The sequence below is a fragment of the Marmota marmota genome, unplaced genomic scaffold (assembly GCF_001458135.2).
Source record: "Marmota marmota marmota unplaced genomic scaffold, marMar, whole genome shotgun sequence".
In the NCBI taxonomy this organism is placed as follows: domain Eukaryota; kingdom Metazoa; phylum Chordata; class Mammalia; order Rodentia; family Sciuridae; genus Marmota; species Marmota marmota.
Genome location: NW_025999862.1, coordinates 8,733,280 through 8,754,343, shown reverse-complemented (window position 1 = coordinate 8,754,343; position 21,064 = coordinate 8,733,280). Strand labels below are relative to the sequence as shown.

The following is a 21,064-nucleotide window of genomic DNA, read 5'->3' as shown; positions in this document are numbered from 1 at the left end:
GGAGCACAACAGACACTAGGATGGCAATTTGTAAATCAATGGATGTGTAACTGATGTGATTCTGCAATCTGTGTATGGGGTGAAGGTGGGAGTTCATAACCCACTTGAATCAAAGTGTCAAATATGATATGCCAAGAAATTTGTAACGTTTTGAACAACCCACAATAAAAAATTAAAAAAAAAAAAAAAAGAAATATGAAAGTATTAAATAAATTGTAATAAAAACAAGTCGAGGGGCTGGGGATGTGGCTCAAGCGGTAGCACACTCGCCTGGCATGCGTGCGGCCCGGGTTCGATCCTCAGATCCTCAGCACCACATACAAACAAAGATGTTGTGTCCGCCGAAAACTAAAAATAAATATTAAAAAATTCTCTCTCTAAAAAAAAAACAACAAAAAAAAAACAAGTCGACCTGTGTGTGCAAATGATGCCAAAAAAAGAACAAAAAATGTGTTTTATGGACTGACCTAAGAACCATTATAAAAAAACTAGTCCATTTATCACTATGCATCAATTTTACTTCATTAATTTTAATTTTCAAAGACTTGAGAAGATGCTTAAGAAAACACCCAGAAATTTATTTATTTACTTATTTATTTATTTGGTACTGAGGATTGAACCCAGGGGTGTTCAACCATTGATTCAATCCCTAGCCCTTTTTTATATTTTAATTAGAGACAGGGTCTTGCTGAGTTGCTAAGTACCTCACTAAGTTGCTGAGGCTGGCTTTGAACTCAAAGTCCTCCTGTCTCAGCCTCCGGCTACAGGCATGCACCACCATACCCATTCCGGATTTTTATTACTAATTCTGCTTTGTAAATTTAATTTGGCCTGTGAAGAAAATTCATGAACATTCTTAATCAAAATCAATAAAGTTTGATGTATTTTGATATATATCCATGTATGTATATGTGTGTTTATTTAACATGTTGTTTTGCATTGCTGTTTTTATGTTGTTGTAATGCTTTTTATCAGATCATTGCCTTTTTTCAGCATTGGGTATTGAACTCAGGGATTTGCTCATTACTAAGCAAGTGCTGTACCACTGATCTATACTCCCAGCTGAATGTAGAATTGTTTCTAAAGAATAACTAATCATTAACAAAGTAAGAAATATCTTATGCAATTTTGCTATAATTCTCTTACCCCCCAAAAAAGTTTTCTTAACCGTTCCTGTGGGAAAACTAGAGTAACTGGTACAATAAACTAGGGAACTAGAAAGGCAAGTGGCTAGAGCTGGTTTGATAATTACATGGTAATTAGCACTGTTTCATAAGTAAAATGAGTTGAAAACCAAAAATAGTCAGGCACTGCAACAGGAAGGGCAGGATTTCAGCCTTTGAGAAGGAAACACAATATATAATTATGTTTATTTTACTAAATATAAAACACTAAAATATAAAAAAGGGCTGGAGATTGGCTTGGTTATCTCCTGGTAACCTAGTTGTCTAACATCAAGGCTGTTAAACTAAGTTGAGATGTCATCTTGTAATAATAATATCTTTTATATATATGATTTTCTACCAATATCAAAATAATTTTGCATATTATTATTTCCAATTACTGCTCTAACAAATACCACACTCTTAGAGGCTTAAAGTGACATAAAATTATACTGATGTAGTCTGAGAGGTCAGAAATCTAGAATGGGTCCACAGGGCTACATTCCTTCTGGAGGCTCTAAGGGAAACTATCTGCTTCCTTTTCTAGCTTCCATAGAGTAGTTCTTAGTTCTTAGTTCCACATGCTTAGCTATTTACTTTCCAGCTTCCTTGGCTTAGTTCTCTGTTCCTCAGTCTTCAAAGCAGTCAACTTTGGACCTTTTAATGCTTCCAGGTCTCTTATTCTTTCCTTCTGCCTCCCTCTTCCTCTTACAAGGACCTTTGTGACTGCACTGGGCCCATTTGAGTAATCTAGAATAATCTCCCCCTTTCAAGGTTGTCTAATTAACAGCCTGAATTGCGTCTGCCCCACCCCATACCTTCCCCCCCCCCTTTACCATGTTGCCTAACATATTCATAGTTCCTAGGGATTGGAACATGGATATTTTGGAAAAATAAGGCTTCATTCTGCCTACCCTCATAATATCCCACTCATCCTTGCTGTAGCCCTATTAAGTAGGCAAGAAAGATATTTCTGAATAATGAATGAAGGGGTAAATAAATAAGAAAAGGAAAAAAGTTGACTTTAAATGTATATCAAATATTAAATGATGTTTATAAGAGCATGCACATTTCTTAAGTGGATTGATCTACCTTCTCAGCTTTGATTCTTCTGGGTTAGGGCATATATATAATCCAGTCTGAACACTTATCCCAAAGCCTAGTTTCTCTGTGGCATTTGGTTATGATCTAAATTCTGCTGATATCTACTTCAAAACTATTTTCTAAAAGCAAACATTTTGGTTAATTTACTTCATCCCACCCTAACTACTACCATTCCCCTTACGCCTGCAAGTGGTAGATTGCACCTGATAAAACAGATGCTGTGTTCAAATCAAAACAAATGGAAAGTTGCTGTGTATTTTGGCAACTTTCCTTTCTTCCTTTGCCTATTTTTAAAACAGAGCTTTCCTAGGATATAATTTCCTGTATAGTGTGGCTGATATGGCCTACTTAAAGACTTTCAGTCTTGCAGTAATTGAAATGTAAACTTACTGAAGAATTAGTATGGTTTTGCAAATTTTTTCAGGCTCATACTGTATTATGACTTGAAAATAGAGTGTTTACTTCCAAGTCATGTGTAATTGCTGTAGCTTTTCTAGGAAACCAGTGTTCTTATTCTAAGAATGTTAGAGAAAGCAGCAATGAAAAAGTTGGCTAACAGCACTTAAAAATTAAAATCAGACATTTGATCCTGAAATTTACTGTGAGCAAGAACAAAGAACAGGAAAAACTCTGGGAGATTACACTTTTAAAGGTGCAGAAAAGACCCTCAAAACCATTGACTTGGTTTTTTAAAGTGACCCAATTTTTGACTGAATAGTTAGATGATATGAAAAAGAACAAATATACCACATGCCATTTTTACAGTTTTTTTGTTTAGTAAAATGTAAAGTTCTGTGCTAGTTTTAGGGTGGAGATAGAAGGGGGAAAAATACTAAAGAGCAATTCTTTATCATCAAGAAATGTTCCCTAAGTATATTTTAATATTTTTATTAAAAATATTCATTCAAGAGCTAGGGATGTAACTCTGGTAGAGCGCTTGCCTACCATGTGCAGGGCTCCCCTGGATTTAACCCCTGACCCTGCCCCCCATTTTTTTTATTTGATTCAAAGGTTTTAACAATTGAGAGAGTTTAAAGATTAGCCTACTGATTAACATGGGATTTCTTACACTGAAAACTAGTGTTATAGGACCACATAGCTGTTTACTTTCCATTTTGATCTACTTCTAATTTAGTTTTTATTTGTATTAAATCAATACTTGCTTTAAACTCTAGAAGTCCATTAGTTTTCCAAGGCATAAGCATATGAAAAACAAAAATTTCTCACACTCTCATACCTATTTCTAAATATCTATAGGCACTATTTTCAATTGTTGTATTTGAATCTAGTATTTATTTTCAAATTCTAGATGACATGCCTACTTTGCTATTTCTTAGTTTTTCAGATGGGCATCATGACTTGACTTCCTTCTGTGAAAGATGATTTCATAGTTACCAGTGCCACACATGCATATTTCCCTGTCCCAACAGCTTCCCAGTGTCATTACGGTGAAATTTGAATTGGATCAATATTCAATATTTATGTTAAATAGACTAAGTTAGAGAGAAGCAGATTATAAAGATAAACACTAAGTCCAGTGAGTGGCAAATGCCTATATTCTCAGCTATGGTGGAGGCTGAAGCAAGAGGATTGAAAGTGTAAGACCCATCTGGGCAACTTAGTGAGACTCCATCAAAATTAAATTGAATTTTAAAAGGATGTGGATGTAGCAGGGGTAGAGTGCATAGTTTGTGCAGGGTCTATTCTCTATTCCCAGTAACCTAAAAAAAAAAAAAAAATAGTGCAGATAAAGAACAGAGCATCAGGAACCAAGCTGCCTTGATTATCGCCTTTATCCTACCCCTTACTAGCTATATCTTTAAGTGAGTCATTTAACCTTTCTGTGCCTCAGTTTCCTTATATATAAAATGAAAGCAGGAAGGAGCACTTAGCTCCTCAGGTGGTTGTGAGGGAAATGTGAGTCAATGAATATAAAGCATTTAAATCAGTACCTGAGATATGACAGTGCCTGTTAATAATCATTTTCATTATGTAAACACTATTTGCAGTTGATCTCTGTAGGGCCCTACCATTATTGTCCCTTTCCCTGGTATTATTTATTGCCTTGCCATTTGGGGAGTTTTTTGGTTTTGTTTTGTTATGTTTTTTCAGTACTGGGGATCAACCTAGAGCCTTGTGTGTGACAGGCAAGCACTCTATCACTACACCCCCAACCTGAAAATCAAGTTTTAATAAATAATTTACTTAAACTATGTTATTATTCTTGTAAATCTTACTTTTGATGTATCAGGTTTACTTATTTTATATTAGTATATAACTTCACTTTCAAAATAGTGAATAACTAGTTGTTAAAATAAGTGACTTGTACTCTTCCTTATGTTTTCTAAAAACAATTTCTTCATGATCATATCTTGGATTCATTAGAATGGATCCAACTTTAAGAGGTAAATGTTAAATATGAATAAGATTATTATTGAAAATAAATGCCTAATATAGTCCCTTTGAAGTTTCAGAATGTGATTTAATGTAACCCTTGACCTTTATGAAGTAAATTGGAAGCATTCTCACAGTTTCCACACAAAGATACATCTAGCCAGCTGTCCTTTTCTAGTATCCAATGAAAATGTTTTTTAACATACACAGAAAGAAATGTTTCACAGTAACATTAAACCTAAGAGGCTAAGTGAGTCTTCTGCTAATATCTAGGAAGAATTTTACCAACTGCAATGCCAGTGGAAATGGATTTTTAAAACAGAGACAGAAACAGTTTTTTCCATTAAAGGAAATGTTGCTAAGAAGTAAATTGGAGAGAGGCCTAGCCACCTCCACCCTAATCCCTAGTGATGGAATAGTTTAAAATCATAAAAGCTACAATAACCAAAAAACTCCACCCTCACTGCAGGCAACATGAATTCAGAGGCAGCCACTGTGCTTTATCTGTTCAGAAACCATAACCTTATCACTTTGAAGAAAACCCCATGAGTTCTAAAGAGAAATAATCATTGACTAGAGGAGAAATCAAAAGTATGGCAGTAGACTAACTGAAAAATCAAAATGAAAGTAATACATATTACAATTTCCATTTCTGCATATAATAACTTTAAAAGGATTTTGAAAAAGGAAGAAGAAAAATGAAATTGAACATCAACTCACAAAGCAAGAAGAATATCAAATTAAAGATTCTGTATGGCAGCAAGATAAATAAAGCAATATAAAAGTAAAAAATAAAAATAAACACACATACACACTAAGCCAGGCATGGTGGCATATGCCTGTAATTCCAGTAACTGGAGAGGCTGAGGCAGGAGGATCACAAGTTTGAGGCCAGTTTCAGCAATGTGGTGAGACCCTAAGCAACTTAACAAGACCCTAAGCAACTTAACAAGACCCTGTCTCAAAATTTAAAAAAATTAATAAAAAGGGCTGGAGATGTAGCTCAGTGGTAGACCACCTCTGAGCTCAAACCCACATAAAATCAGAGGAATTAATATATCTTAAGAGTTGTTCTTTTGAAGAAGCTTAATAAAATAAACATTTGAAGTAGCTAAGGAAGGGTAGGGTAGAAAAAGAATTAACAAATTGAGAAACAAGAAAAGGTTTAAGCAAGTAGTGTAAATTTTAAAATATTAAAGTATCTATAATTTTTATTCCAAAAAAGTAGATACTTTATAGACATCTGACTTTTTTTCTTTTCACCTAACGGTTACACTATTAATATAGTGAATTTCCTTTTTTACACAATAACAGGATCTGCCTTTGAAATGCTCAGACACGTACATCATCTTTCCATTATGTAATTTTAGAAATATAGTGCTTTACCAACTACAGCTGTAATAATCAGATTGTCAACCAGATTGCCATCACACTGTGAAAGGTCCTCCTAAAAATATAAAAGATAGAGCTGTTCCTGAAGTAAGTAAGTAAGAGAAATAAAATCTTTCCCCAAAATCTCATGTAATTTTAAAAGCACATGAAAAAGATATTACTTTAGAAATGTAAAAAGATGAAGTCCTTTTGAACAACCATAATAAATTTAAAATATATTAAAATGTATTTTTACTTTAAATTTTGTCTGACTCTTGACTCTCAGAATATTTTTTAAAAAGAAGTAAATCACTGTTTAAAAACAATCAGATCCAAACTTCAGGTAAAATGGAAGAGGTCTTGAAAAGCCACAGAAATAGATTGAGTGATTCATATTTACAAAATTATAGTAATTTCCAAAGGTTTCCAACAGCCTCTTTCAAAGGAACATCTAACATTTCAGTTTTATTATGTTATATTCTTATTAACATGAATATCCAAATAAATTACTGGAAACATCTGAGGAAGTTTCTGCCATTGATGTATGTTAGAACATAATTTTAGCCTGTCAATCAAGGTTTTTACCTTTTCTCTATATAAAAGGCAGATTTACTCCTAAGGAGGACACTCTTAAGTGTACTTTCTCCTTGTGAAGGCAGGAAACCTTCATCAAATTGTCCATGGCCAGATAGTAAGAACATTCTTCATGACTTTGGAGAAAGAGCTATGAACAGTGTCACTGAGAGGGTTAAAGTCCCAGCTCCTTCTACTTTATTGAGTTTTTGGGGTGGGTTATTTATTTATTTTTAACAAGTTATCTCACAAATCCAAGCATTCTTTCTTTTTCTCCAAATCTAAGGCTCTTTTTTTCTATTAATTTATTTATTTATTGTTACTGGGGATTAAATTCTGGGCCACTGAGATACATCCCCAGTTCTTTTGTTGTTGTTGTTGTTTGTTGGGGGAGGGAGTTTTGTTTGTTTTTGTTTGTTTGTCTTTTGGTTTGGTTTTGCTTTGGGTTTTGTTTTGAGTGAGGTTTCACTAAATTACCCAGATTGGTCTCAAACTCAAGATCCTCCTGCCTCAGAATCCTGAGTAGCTGAGATTACAGGCTATTACATCACACCTATCTCTTGGCTCTAAAGGTAGTGAAGGTCAACACCTTCCACTAGCCAATGTGAGAACAGGCAGGAGCAGTCTCCCACCATACTGCTTCCGAGCTTTAGTGAGTGTACAAAATGCAGATTCTGTTTTGGTGGGTCTCATTTGGGCTTGAGATTCTGCATTTCCAGAAGGCTCTCAGGTAATGTTGGTGCTACTGTTCTATAGATTACATGCCAAGAATTCTGTACATGTTCTAAATTCTGATCACACATCCAAAAGACAGGAAGTTGCCTTTTGTAAGCTTCACAGCCCTCTGTCTGAACATGTGATGAAGGAGTCTAGCTATTTGTATAACTGTAATTCCCAGGATTTCTATCCATAGCCAAGTTGGAGACCCCTGATTAAGAGTTATTTTATAGGGACTGGAGTTGTGGCTCAGTGGTGGAGCACTTGCCTAGCATGTGTGAGCCACTGGGTTAGATTCTCAGCACTGCATTTAAATAAATGAATAAAATATAGGTCCATCAACATCTGAAAAAAAAGTTACGTTATTGAGGCACTCAAGCAACCTTTCATCACAGCCCTTTACCACACTACACTTTTAAAATACTAAGAAAGATAAAATTTATATATGCAAATGGATACTAAATAGCAACAAGTTTATTTTTTTCATATGTAAATGGCTTAAACTTTAATTAAACTTTATTTAATTAAACATATATATAATTTAATTTTGATTAAAGCAAAATAATGTTAGGGGAATATATTAAGTTGAAATTCCTGATTTCCATGTTTTAGGGCTGGCCTAAGGTCTATATCAGCAAAGGTTCCTTCTTTACTCAGCTTTTACTATCCTCTGTGTTCCTGTCAGTGTTTACCCAGAACCTACACCTTGGCCATTGGGCAGCCATTTCTTCCTCCAAAGAAAGAACCCTTGCTGTTCTTTCCCTCTTCCCGCCCCCTCCCCGCTCACTCAGACGTGAACCTCAGTTCTCAGTTCTTTCTGTGAGTTTGATTGCACATGCACATGCTTTTGAAGAGAAGTAATTTGATAACACAGGTCTGTTTTGTCATGATAGACATTTATTCTTCCTGCACCTTTCTACTTTTGTTTCTTCTGTCGGTCTTGGCTTTCTAAGCAAGACTGTGAGTCTAGCATTACAAGGGCTGGTGCTCACTATTTGAATACTTATTATATGTTTAAGGTATGCTGTGGAACCTTTCATATACAGCTGCACATGTGCACAGTGTGTGGTATCATACCTGAAGAATGCAATTTTTCATTTACTGTTTTACTCATTTACCTTTGTCAATCACTTGAAGAAAGAGACATATCTTCAAAGGCTAGGTTAGAACACTGGTGGAAGGAGCAAGATGGAATCCACTTTGTGAAGACAGATGAGGGGCCTAGACTAGAGACCTCAGTTCCTGTGGAAATGCCTCAAGTAGGAAGCATAATGGACCAAGACTTTAGGAACAGCAGGGGAAAGAAGGAAATAAGTTGATTTGGGGGGATGGAAACTAGCATAACCAATACAATGGCCATTAGCCCAGTTTACCTCTCTCTCATAGGTTCTTTCCCATGCTAAAATCCTGACAAATTCTATATGGTGCATTTAAGAGAGAAATGTGTCTTTTACAAAAGTGTATTATCCCAAATAAATCAAGAGGACTTTAAACAACAACAACAAAAAAAGAGTCAAGCGCGAATTCTCAGCCACTGTGGATGGAAAGAGTTATTTTGGGACTGAGAAGTCATTCCTTCCTAAATTCTGCTCCTGGGAACAGTTCCCTTAAACAGTTCCTGCTTTTTGCATCTTCTTTCAACACTCTTTTTAAATTAATTACCATCTAGTTTTTAAACATCTCTGTACTCTCCCTTCTCTCAAGTTTTTTCAAATTCAGCACAGAGATGAGATATATATGGGGCTCAGGTGATACAACAGTACTGGAGACACCAATGCAACATTCCTTTCTGGTTATAGTCTGCCCCATTTTAATTCACTTTAACACCAGATACAACTCTGTAAGGTAAGACTTTCTCTTTTAGTTTAGTATTCTGGAGATCTGTAACAGCAGTAACCAGAAACCCCGGATAGTAATGTTGCTGTGTGTGGGTTCAGCATCTCAAAATATAGCTCCCAATCATCTGAGTCCTGGGGAGCTACACAGAATTAAGACATGCTCAAATGTAGCAGTGGGGGGAAAAAATCCCAAAGTTCTGGAATCTCAAAATCAATTCTAACAACTTTATCGGTACTTGACATGCTCCATCTTTTTAAGGAATGATGTTCAGTCATGGTCTCTGTTCATTTTGGATTTAACTGCAACTAGCTTATTTTCAGCCATGCCTCCAACTTGGCACAGCACTGAAAAAAAATCCCATAACCAAGCCATCTGGGTTGTATAAAAGAGGGAGTTTTTCTATTTGATTTCTCACATTTTGTTCCTCTTTGTTTTAAAGAGGGGGGTGGGAATCATTATGAAGTAATCAAATTATTACATAATGTTAATGAAACAGAAGAAATCATTTCAACTCTATACTGTTTCTAAAGAATTTTATATCAGAGGATTTTTTTCTGTTGTCTCTGAAATGTAGTATGGAATGAATGTTTTGGGTGAATTGACTGGGTAGCTAATAATGGTCAGAAAATGAAGTTCTCTTTGGGTGGTCTGAAATTCAGCAATGTTTATTTCTTTTTAGACTCAGCAAAGATTTTTTTTCTTCCCAGTGAAGCATATTTTACCATTTTATGCTCTGGATTTATTTAGTTTGGTTATAATTGAAATCATTACACATATGTAGTTTTTTAATTTTTTTAAAGACCAGCATTAATAACTTTATGATTCAAAGAATCTGTAATTAAGAGAATTTGGAAAGATTTTTACTGTCTGATAACTTTGAAAACAGCTATAACACAACAGACTATTTGTATGTAATTTATAAGCTGCTACTTGCAGATCATAGATCTTATTTGAATCTTGTATCAGTTCAGACCTTAAATTTTAAGGAATAGCTAGGCACGGTAGCACATGCTTATTGTCCCAGCAACTCAGGAGTCTGAGGCAGGAGGATAAAAAGTTCAAAGCCAGTCCCAGCAACTTAGTGAGACCCTGTGTCAAAATAAAAACTAAAAAAGGTTGGGGATGTGGCTCAATGGTAAAGCACATCTGGGTTCAATCCCAGTATCAAAAAAAAATAAATTTTTTTTAAAGGAATAGTTTAGCTAGAAGCCTTTCGCTGCCCTTATTTTACCAGATGCCCCAGATGCCATGTTATATGGTGGTGAACAATACCGTTTCAGGCCTCATTGCTTGTGATTGCCAAGTATCAGAGGAAGGTGATATATAAACCAAATGCAGGCATATGTTACAAAGCACAGTACACAAAGACTGTACATGACCTTCAGAGGGCTAGAGGCAATTAGAAAAGGCTGCCCTTTGGAAGTGAAGGCATTTCATTCATATAAGGTGGTGAATAATATATAATATGTAGTAATATACATAGTAAAATATTAATAGTTACATATTGGATCAAACATGCCATAAATGCCTATCATCTATCTGTATGTCTTATTTGCCTCCCCCATAAAAGTTTCTTGAAGATAAGAACACCTTGACATGGTTTACAACTATTTCATGTCAAAGGCTTTGTTTATAATAGGCCTTAAATAATATTTATCAAATTCGTATATCACTTGAATTTTTCTTTTTATCATACAACTATAAATTGGTATAGCGTATCACATATTGGTTATTGCTATTATACTATCACATTGATTATAGCAAAATAAGTTACATAAGGATACAATTTAAGAAAAATATTTTTTTAATTAGAATGCCATTACTACTATTTTCCATGACTCTCGTAACCTGATACTCCTCTGCGTACTTAGGACCTGTATATTGTTCTCAATTTCTGTAATGGAAATCAGGAAGGTCATCTTATAGTTTAAAATGGGATCTTCATAAAGGTATTGTCTAAGAATGTAAAACATAAAAACTTGTTTTGTGGAAAAATGTTAAAGGAGGCCAGCTTTTCTTTTGCTATCGGTGTATGTAAGTGTATGTAAATGCATTCCTATTAAGTGGAGCATGGTCTTCTGATAGTAAATTTAGCCTATGGGTATGTTCATTTTGCAGTATTCACTCAGGCTTTAAATATCTTCTAATTCCTGGGGGAGAGTGAATAAGAACATCATCACATGACTGTCTGGATTTCTGAAATGCTAAGGCTTTAGAAAAGCCTTATGGATTTTGATTAATAATAGAGCAAGGACTGACTTGTTAAGTAGGATAATCTGATCTATGCACTATATAAACCAGAATGTAATTTTAGATACTATGGTCTTATGTCACAGATGACTCTAAAATCTTCAAAAGAACTGGCCTAATTATAAGATATTTTTTTCCTTGAAAAATAAATTCCTTTTGATATTTGAATGATTTTTTTTAAGATTCCATTTGAGGACTCTTATTTATAAATATTTTCTTTTAAGTAATTATATTTATCACATTCTCTAGTCATGAAAAATATAATGGGTAAAGTGCTCCAAAACTGAAACATGGCTGATATTCATTGTGACCGCATTCCAGAGACATTTATTACTGAATAATTTGGAAGAATGGAAATTATGTTCTTTCTTGTTAAGTTAACCACGTTTATTAATTTTTTTAATAAATATTTTTGAGCCACGTACTGTACTGGGTATTAGGTATACTCTTGAGAAAGAAAACAAAGTAAAGTAAGCAAAGTAGAACACTGGACATTTTTATGTAGTTTTTCTGCTGACTTATTAGCATTTTTTTTCCTTTAGGTATCTTATTGGCCTCCCACTCAGAATATATTTACTTCAAATTTTATGTTGTTCCTAACAAGCTCATTTGTCTGATTTCTTGACCTATTAAAAATGGGGGGAGGGGAATTATTGCTGAAGTAACACATACCAGTACAGAATGATAGCTAACAGATTCACGGTTAAAAGCCATGTTGCCAAAGGATCACATAATCTAAAATTCTGTTCCTCTGGCTCTACTCCAGTCTGCCACATGAGAACACCAACCCTTGTTACCTTTTGGTTCTGAGAGTCCCCTGAGTATATTTCATCCAGAGTTTCTGCTAATGGTAGTCCTCTTCTTTACTTCCTCATCATTGTGGTTCCCATACCCATCACTACCAAGCAGGGCATAAGTGGTGCCCTACGTGGCCCCTAAGAACACTCTGACCATTGCCTACCTAATGCTAGAACTTTTGCTGTGGTGGTCTTGCCCTCTCAATTCTCACAGAGATTAGAGTGTGACCTCTCATATTGGGGGAGGCTAAGATGCTGTGATCATATATGCAACAATAATCCACTGATAGACAAAATATAGAAATTTGTTTCTCTGTCACATAACAGTTCAGAATGAGTCAAGGAATTCATTTCAGCAAGGAATTTTCCTCATGCAGTTGAGAGAACTCAGGCTCTGCCCACCTTCAGCACACAGTTTCCAGGGCTGCTGTGCTCTCTGCCAGCCCAGAAGAATATGTGCAAGAGACAAACCCCTCTACTCAAAAGCTTATGCTCATATTCTTTTGCTGAGAACTAGTCACATAACCCCACCTACTTGCAAAGGGGGACTCAGAAGCACAGACTCTAACTGGGCCACTTCCCAGCCATACTCTGTCACTGTATCTTTTTATGGTCAGCAAGATATTACCTCCATGCCTCTGTGTGTCATTTTTTGTTCTAGACTTCTCATTTAAGCCCTTGCTCTAACACTCCAAGCAGATGGGGCTGTCATTGGTCCCAGAGTCTGTTCCATCTCCTCCCCCGGCTACTCCCTTTCCCACCCATGCCCAGCCTTAACACTGCAAAGTGAAGGTCTTGGTCCTCAACCATGAGCCACATCAACCCTTCTCTCAACATAGCCCCTTCTCTCTTACTTTCCTTGTATCCCAGGGAAGATATTTCCCTGCTTCTTCCTCATAAAGATGATGCTAGTAACCTTTTTTTCCCAGTAACTTTAAAAGTAGATTGTGATTTGTTAAAGTCACCTTTTAATTTACTGGCTTTTATTTGCTTATCATTTTAATTATTTCTGTTATATTTGGTTAGCCCTTTATACCCACAGGTTCCCCATCATTGAATTCAAATTTTAATTGTGTCTGTTCTGAACATGTACAGACTTACAGACTTTTTTCTTGTCAACCTTCCCTTATACTAAATAATACAGTGTAACAGCTATTTACATGATAGTCACATTGTGTTAAATAGTATAAGTAATCTAGAGTATTTAAGGTATATAAGAGGATTTGCAAAGATAATATGCAAACACTGTACCATTGAATGTAACAGAATTCAGCACCTGCAGATTTTGAACATGAACCACCCCTACCTTGCATATTCAGAGGAATAGCTATACATCCATAAGATGTAATTGTCTTCCTACCAATTTTTACATTAATATTGTATTTTGTTATTGGTGTTTTCATTTGATCTAATGAAATTTGTCTTCACATGTCTAATTATCATTTTGTGTGACTTGCTTTTTTTTAAAAGTCTCTTTCTGTTATTTCTTTTGGGTAAAATCTTAAAACAGGGGGCTGAGTGGCCTTGAGGTATAGTTTAATAAGATCCTAACCAAATCTATTAACAAAAAAGTGAAGCAATATATTTTCAAGGTTAATAACTTTCTTTGTCGTTGCTCTCATGAAAAACACATTCATTGAATTACATTTAATTATTGCAAATGTTCAACAATATTTAAGTTTTGTATTTGTATTTCTGATGATAATGAAAAAAACTCTAAGTTCAAGAGAGCAGGCTGTCAGAAAGTTTGTTCATTAAAGACAAATTAAAACTTTTTGTTTGTATGAAATCATAGTATATACCCTAGGAAAATGTCCAAATGCACTATCAATTGAATGAATAAATAGTTTGTTGGTTTGTGGTTGTTTTGTTTAACTAAAAAAGCAATGCCTTCTCTTTTTTTTCCTTTTTTAAAAATGTTTACGTTACTAGGATATGAGTGGTGGCAACTACCCGTATGTAATCCAAGTAACTCAAGGAGGCTGGGGTAGGAGGATCACAAGTTCAAGGCCAGCCTCAGCAACTTCCGGAGACCCTGCCTCAAAAAATAAGAAGGAGTAAAGGTGCTAGCTTAATGACAGAGCACCTCTAGGTTCCAGCCCCAATATGACACACACCCACCAAACTGACTTTATTAAACAGTCTCACCAGGTTTTTCTGAACCCCCAAATTTATAAATAATTTTATTAGTAAGTTTTCCTCATAATATTAGGATCTTGACTCATACTGGGAGCTAGGACGTCTAAGAACAGCAGAACATTGATTTTTTTTAATCACAGATACATGTTCTGTTTTTTAGAGGTAAATATTGTATATGTTAAAGAACTTGTGAGTTTTAAATTAACTGATGACTGCATTTGAAAACTGAAGCATGCATACTTTTGAAAGCCTTGTGACATGTGAATAGTTAGTTGTTCATTCAAGGAATATCATCTAGTGACCACTATCTGTATAGTTCCTTTTACCTCTATTCAATTCCATTAACAGGTAAATTGTAACTGGAATTACAAAAATGGAGTATTACTTATAGTTATTATTCCTTTGGAAGATCACAACCATAATGATAGCTGTGAAATAATGAAAAAGAGCAACCTTGACTTAAATAATTTTATTTTTCTGAGGTTTGCAAACCTCATAGAAGAAGAGCCAAATTTAATTTAAATTTTTTGGAGAGGTAATAATCTTGATACTGAAATCCCTGTGCTAGTATAGGAGAGGAAGAAGACCAGGAATTCCTAGATAACTCAGAAGATTGGTCTCGTGGCAGCCATTTGTTTATAAAGATGCATTGCTGGGTATAGTGGTACATCCCTATAATCAGTCTCAGCTACTGGGGAGGCTGAGGTAGGAGAATTTGCAAGTTCGCGGCCAGCCTGGGCAATTTATTGAGACCCTGTCTCAAGATATAAGTAAAAAGGGCTGGGGGTGGGGGTATCAAGCTTCAAGGTGGACTCCGCCTTCTTCAGCCATTTCCTAGGTCCCTAACCAAAAGCAACTTATTTATTTTGGACCTCAGTAAAAAGAAGGGAGTTTACCATGTTATTTGTTTTCAGACTCTACCCCCAGGGAGCACTAGGGTTTCTTGGAAACTTCTCTAGAGTCTTAGTGTAGGTTGAGTTGGAGACCCAACCGGAAAAGTTTGATTACTTCCAAGGTCCCCATCCAGCTCTATAAAAGCACATTGTTCTGTTTGTATCCATTTTTTCTTTATTTATTTTTTGGGAAAAGGCTTATAGCAAATCAGGGTAAAGACAACTTTGTAAGTTAAAAGTACTTAGTATTTGGATTTGGAAGGCTAAGTGAATGAACTCAAAGGAGCACCACTTCCCTTTTTAAAAAGGGTGAGGGTGGGGTGGGACGGAAGAAAAGGCAGTGTCCACAGAGGCACTCAAAGGATTTCAGCCCTGGAAGAAAATCCTCATCTTGGACAAAAGCTTGGAACTGGTAGCTGTGAGAGATTTAAAAGAAGTCATGAAAAGTAAAAAGAACATTTTGTCTTTCTCTTTTTTATTTTCAATAATCTCATAAATCAATTTCCTTGTACTTCAGATATAAATAATGTACCCTATTATTTGCTTTGGCCAACTTTTTAAGCTTTCAGAATTCTCTGTACATTAAAGCAAATTGGTATTGTTTATATTTCACAATCCAGTTGTTTCAGCAATTATTCATGACTATTATTAATTGATTTGTCTACCTAAATAGAAAACTATAAAAACTACTTGATAGTCTGATACTGTCCATGAAATATGCAAACAAACATCTCTATAAGCTAAATATTTAGACCAATATTCTAACTGCTTATAAAGGTCTAATTTTATTTATTTATTTATTTATTACTTTCTCGTTGTTATTACTGATTAGGATGAGAACAAGAGGAAGTAATGGTTATTCTTGGACCCCACATTCAGCAATTCCTCTGTTTTCTCTCTATAAATGGTTTAATTGGTTAACCACTTCCAGAATCAGATAGCCATTGGATCCAAACCTTAAGCAAGTCATTTTGACTCTTTGCCATCATTGTCTTCTCTAAATGGAAATAATTACATTTCCTGCTCCATAATGTTTCTGTGGGGTTAAATAAATTGTAATATGTGATATTACACATATTACACATATTACAATTTATTTAACCTCATGGTTGACATGGATATTGCATATCTACTATTATTAAGCAGAAAAGCCGAAATTAGTGAAACTTGAACCTTCATGGGAGATAAGAAAGTCTGCTAAGGTAGAGGAAAAGGTATCAATCTGGGGGAACATATTCTGGAACAATTAATCTGACAACAGTCTATGAAAAAAATTAGTACGAAGTGACAGCAGAGTGTCAGGGAGTTAAGATGCTCTAGGCCAGGCAAGAGATGAAAATGTCCTGAACTACCCTGTGGAATTGGATTGGGAGATATATGCAAAGTCAGGCTTTTATTAGGGCAAGAGGAAGAAGACAATACCTTTAAACTCTCAAACTGAATGACTGGCATTATGGGTATTTCATTAATATAAGTACAATCCCAGGATTATTCTTTGATTTCTGAATATTTTCTGTATTTTGAGAAATAAGGAATGCAAAGTTTTAGAGACTAATGAACATTAAAGTTGGTCATATCGCATTATACTGTAATATATGTAATAAGTAGCCAGTCATCTTCATCAAGAAATGTGTAGATAACATATCTTTTAAAGAACTTTTCTTCAGTTAAGAAAAACATTTCCTTTTTATCCAGTTATTTGATTTAGATTTCTATATTGTATCAGACCTTAGAGTTTTGTTATTCTTTGATTGTTGTATCCCAAGATTGTTGATATAATGATCTAAGGAACTTAAATATAAAATCTGTTGAATTTTTTGGGGGGAAGGGATATCAGGCATTGAACTCGGGGGCACTTGACTCCTGAGTCACATCCCCAGCCCTATTTTGTATTTTATTTAGAAACAGGATCTCACTAAGTTGCTTAGAGCCTCACCATTGCTGAGGCTGACTTTGAACTTGCAATCCTCCTGTCTCGGCTTCCTGAGTTGCTGGGATTACGGCATGCGCCACTGCACTCGGCAACAAATCTGTTGAAAACTGGGCCATCTCCTTCTGCATTTGAACCCAACATACTATATCTCTAGAAATACACATATATTTATATAGTATTTCTCAGTTGTGAATAATTTTAGTCCATTGTTTGATTAGTATTTTTATTATTTCCAGGTTCGATGGATGATGTACTGGATTGTTTTTGCCCTCTACACTGTGATTGAAACAATAGCAGATCAAACAGTTGCTTGGTGAGTTCTACTGTTGGGGACTACAGACTTATTTTCAGTGTCCTGAGTTTTTGTCCTGCTCCTGCTGTTAACTAAGTGAATTTGATCAACTTACTTCATATCCAACATCTCATTTTCTTCATCTGCTTTCTCCATGAAATCATTACTTTCCACTCCTCAAATAAAGGCAGATCATTCTGTTCCCAAGAATTCCAATGAAATCAAGAAGCTTGGTCTGGTGGCAGCTGCTTATTTAAAAAGATGCAGCTCAATAGTAGAGTGCTTGCCTAGTATGCACAAAGCCCCGGGTTCAACCCCCAGTACTGCCAAAAAAAAAAAATGTGTAGAAAAAGCTTAATGTGAGTATTGAAAGTCTACACATTCCTCGGTTGCACTGTGGCAGACATGCTTTGTTGACTGCACAGTAGTCACTCCTCACTGTCACCTACTTGTCTGCCTGTAAATCAGAAGAACCCAGACTTGTTCAGTTTATCCTAGGTATTGACTCCTTATGGACCATAAGACAGATTAGTTAACTCTAAGAGTGCTTTAAAAAAAAAAAAAAAAATCACCCTAAAGCGCGTTAGAACAACAGACAAGTATTTCTTCCACATGCTGCCTGAGGGCAAATGGTTGGCTGGAGCTTTGCTGGCTCAGCTAAGTTTTAAGTGTCTTCTCATTTCAGGATCAAGGCTGAAGAAGCAGCTGTTCTCATGGTAGAAGGCAAAAGCTTAAAGCAAGAGGTTGAGGACCTTGGGGTGAGAAAGTCAAAGGGTATTGGAAGGTTCTGCTTGCATTTGACATATATCACATTCCCATTCTGTTGGCCAAAGCATGTCATCTGGCTAAACCCACAATCGTTGGTTGGGGAAGTGTACTTAGTCTATAGGAAAGGTACTAGGAAATCATGGGGAAAAGGACACGGATGTTAACTGGAATTCCCAGTCTACTATCTGGGGGTAATTCCATTTCCCCTTCAATTGCAAGTGAAATATTGCAGTTCTGGCAAGGTAGACTGGAGAGGAAGTTTTCTTGGAGTTCTGAGAAAGATCAAGAGGTGTGCATATGAGGTCTGCATTGTGCACTTGGAGCATATAGTGTCCTGATGTTTGGAGGTATGTCCTATACTTCTATGGTAACTTAGCTCCACAGACAGAGTGGGTATATGTTACTGCCAGGGCTGGATGGCAGAAGGGGCTGTTAATGCCCTCTCTTGACAGCTACGGTCAGTTTGACAGCTTGCCCATGCTTGCTTCAAAGGAAGAATATTGTACTAGAAGTTGTGACCTTCTGAGGGCATTAGTGCACTCTGGTTAATTCATTTGTCAATTCATCAGTTTGTCAATTCATTTGTCATTCAGTGTGCCCCTGATCACACTACTTTCTACATGTAAAAACTTAACATAGAGACTAAACTTTTAAAAAATATTTTTGTGTTTTCCACATAATAGTTACCCCTCATCCCCACTGGAAATATTTTCGTTTTTTTTTTCTTGTTAGGTTTCCTTTGTACTATGAACTGAAGATTGCTTTTGTCATATGGCTGCTCTCTCCCTATACCAAAGGAGCAAGTTTGATATATAGAAAATTCCTTCATCCACTTCTTTCTTCAAAGGAAAGGGTAAGATATATAAATTATTTCCACAAGTCATTTTTTAGAAATGTATATCAACACATGACTTATGATATAAAATTAGTGAAACTGGTACATGGTAAAGAGAAAGTCCTAGTTTGGGGCTTCTTAACAATATTTATAGATAAAACTAACATATATGGTTATTTTGTTTTTGTTTTCCCAGGAGATTGATGATTATATTGTACAAGCAAAGGAACGGGGCTATGAGACCATGGTAAATTTTGGACGGCAAGGTCTAAACCTAGCAGCTACTGCAGCTGTCACTGCAGCGGTGAAGGTAATTTTTCTTTTACCTTTTTATCCAGTGCCCCACATTAAGTCAACAGATAAAGAAAGATGGCTTTTTATTTCATATGATTATAAAATTGTGGCAGAATTTTGCTTTGTGTTTGTTCTAATACTGGAAAGAACACATAGATAATTTTAAAGATAATTTAACACTGTGTTTCTGTTTGCTATTTTGAAATTCTTAGTTGATTCCTAAATGAGAGACAGTTAATTAAAAAAAATTGAAAATGTCATTTTGTCATAATTTTCCCACTTTATAACCTTGAGACAGTTTGAATAAATCACCTTAAGTAAAGATGACCATTCTTCTTTCTCTGTCTTTGGTGTTCTCTTTCTCTCTCTCTCTCTCGATGGCAATATCTGGGTAGGATTTCTGGCTTACTTCTGCACCTCTACTTCAATCAATTTGAGGTAACTGATTATTCTAAATAAGGCATGAAAAAATTCTGTTCTTAAAACTTGAAATTTTACTTAGCCAATTACTAATGTCATTTGCTGTGTTTGCAAGCCAAGTTATCAAATGAATGCCTTCTGTGAAAATTTGCATTATGGCTTTTGGATTTTTTTGCATGTAGTAATTGGTGTGGTTTATTTTAAATACTGTAGAGTAATTGATTTTAATATGTGGTATATGGAAAGAAAACAGGCTTTATATCCAGAAAGTGCTGCGTGTGACTTCCTAAGTAATCATAGATAATTTATCTAATTTCTGTCTTCATAAGTTGGTTGTTGTATAGAATGGGGTAATGTATTTACCTGTGAGAGCATATATAAAGATAGAGTACTTTCTTGCACAGTGGGATTCCAGTAAACATTGATATCATGTCTATCTCACTTCAAGTTAAAATTTGAGTTTACTGCTAGTAAGTTAAATTGAGAGTAAATAGTGTTCTGCTTTCAAGTCAGGCTCCATTACTTAACTTAAATGCAAACAACAATGCTGTGGAAAGAAATATTCCAGTTATGTGGTGATTTTTATATCATTGCAATGTGGAAGGGATGTAACACGAGGGTGCTTTCACTTTTCAAAGGGATCTTTGACTCAAAAATCAAAATCAATATAATCAACAGGATAAAAATTTCAAATTTTATATATATATATATATATATATATATATATATATATNTATATATATATATATATATATATATATATATATATATATATATATAAACAATAATCATTAATAAATTATTATTAATTATAGTATAGTGTATACTATAATGCAGTATTGTTTTCAGGTTATTTGGCATTTAAGGGCTTTTTCTTTTATTAAGATAGATTAATAAATAATCATTAGAATAGCAAAAGTTTCAGCTTAAAGGACTATTTCCATTTTTAGAAGTTCAGTTGCTTTATATTTCTTATTTTATGAAAATGCAATCCTGATTTCCTTATCTGCTCAAAAAAAAAAAAAATCCAGGAAATCCCACATTCAACAACTAGGAATTTTAAAATGAGAAAACAGACACCTGTTTTAGTAATACCTGCTACTCAGAAGGCTGAAGCAGGAGGATCTCAAGTTTTGAGACCAGCATGGACAACTTGGTGAGACCTGTCTGAAGATACAAAGTAAAAAAAGACAGGGGATGGGATGGGTTTGTGCCTCAGTGGTAGAGCACTTGCCTAGCATGGGTGAGGCACTGGGTTCAATCCCCAGTACTATATAAAAAT

The 21,064-nt window shown here is 35.2% G+C and overlaps 1 protein-coding gene across 1 annotated transcript in view; it reads left to right on the top strand.

The window, feature by feature from the left end:
• The window catches only part of Reep3 (receptor accessory protein 3), a 48,360-nt gene that overhangs the window by 6,273 nt on the left and 21,023 nt on the right, over positions 1-21,064 (top strand). The window contains exons 2-4 of the mRNA XM_015500591.2: positions 17,410-17,486; positions 18,966-19,086; positions 19,265-19,378. Of these exons, the coding sequence (XP_015356077.1) occupies positions 17,410-17,486; positions 18,966-19,086; positions 19,265-19,378 (312 nt within the window). The remainder of the gene's footprint in view (positions 1-17,409; positions 17,487-18,965; positions 19,087-19,264; positions 19,379-21,064) is intronic.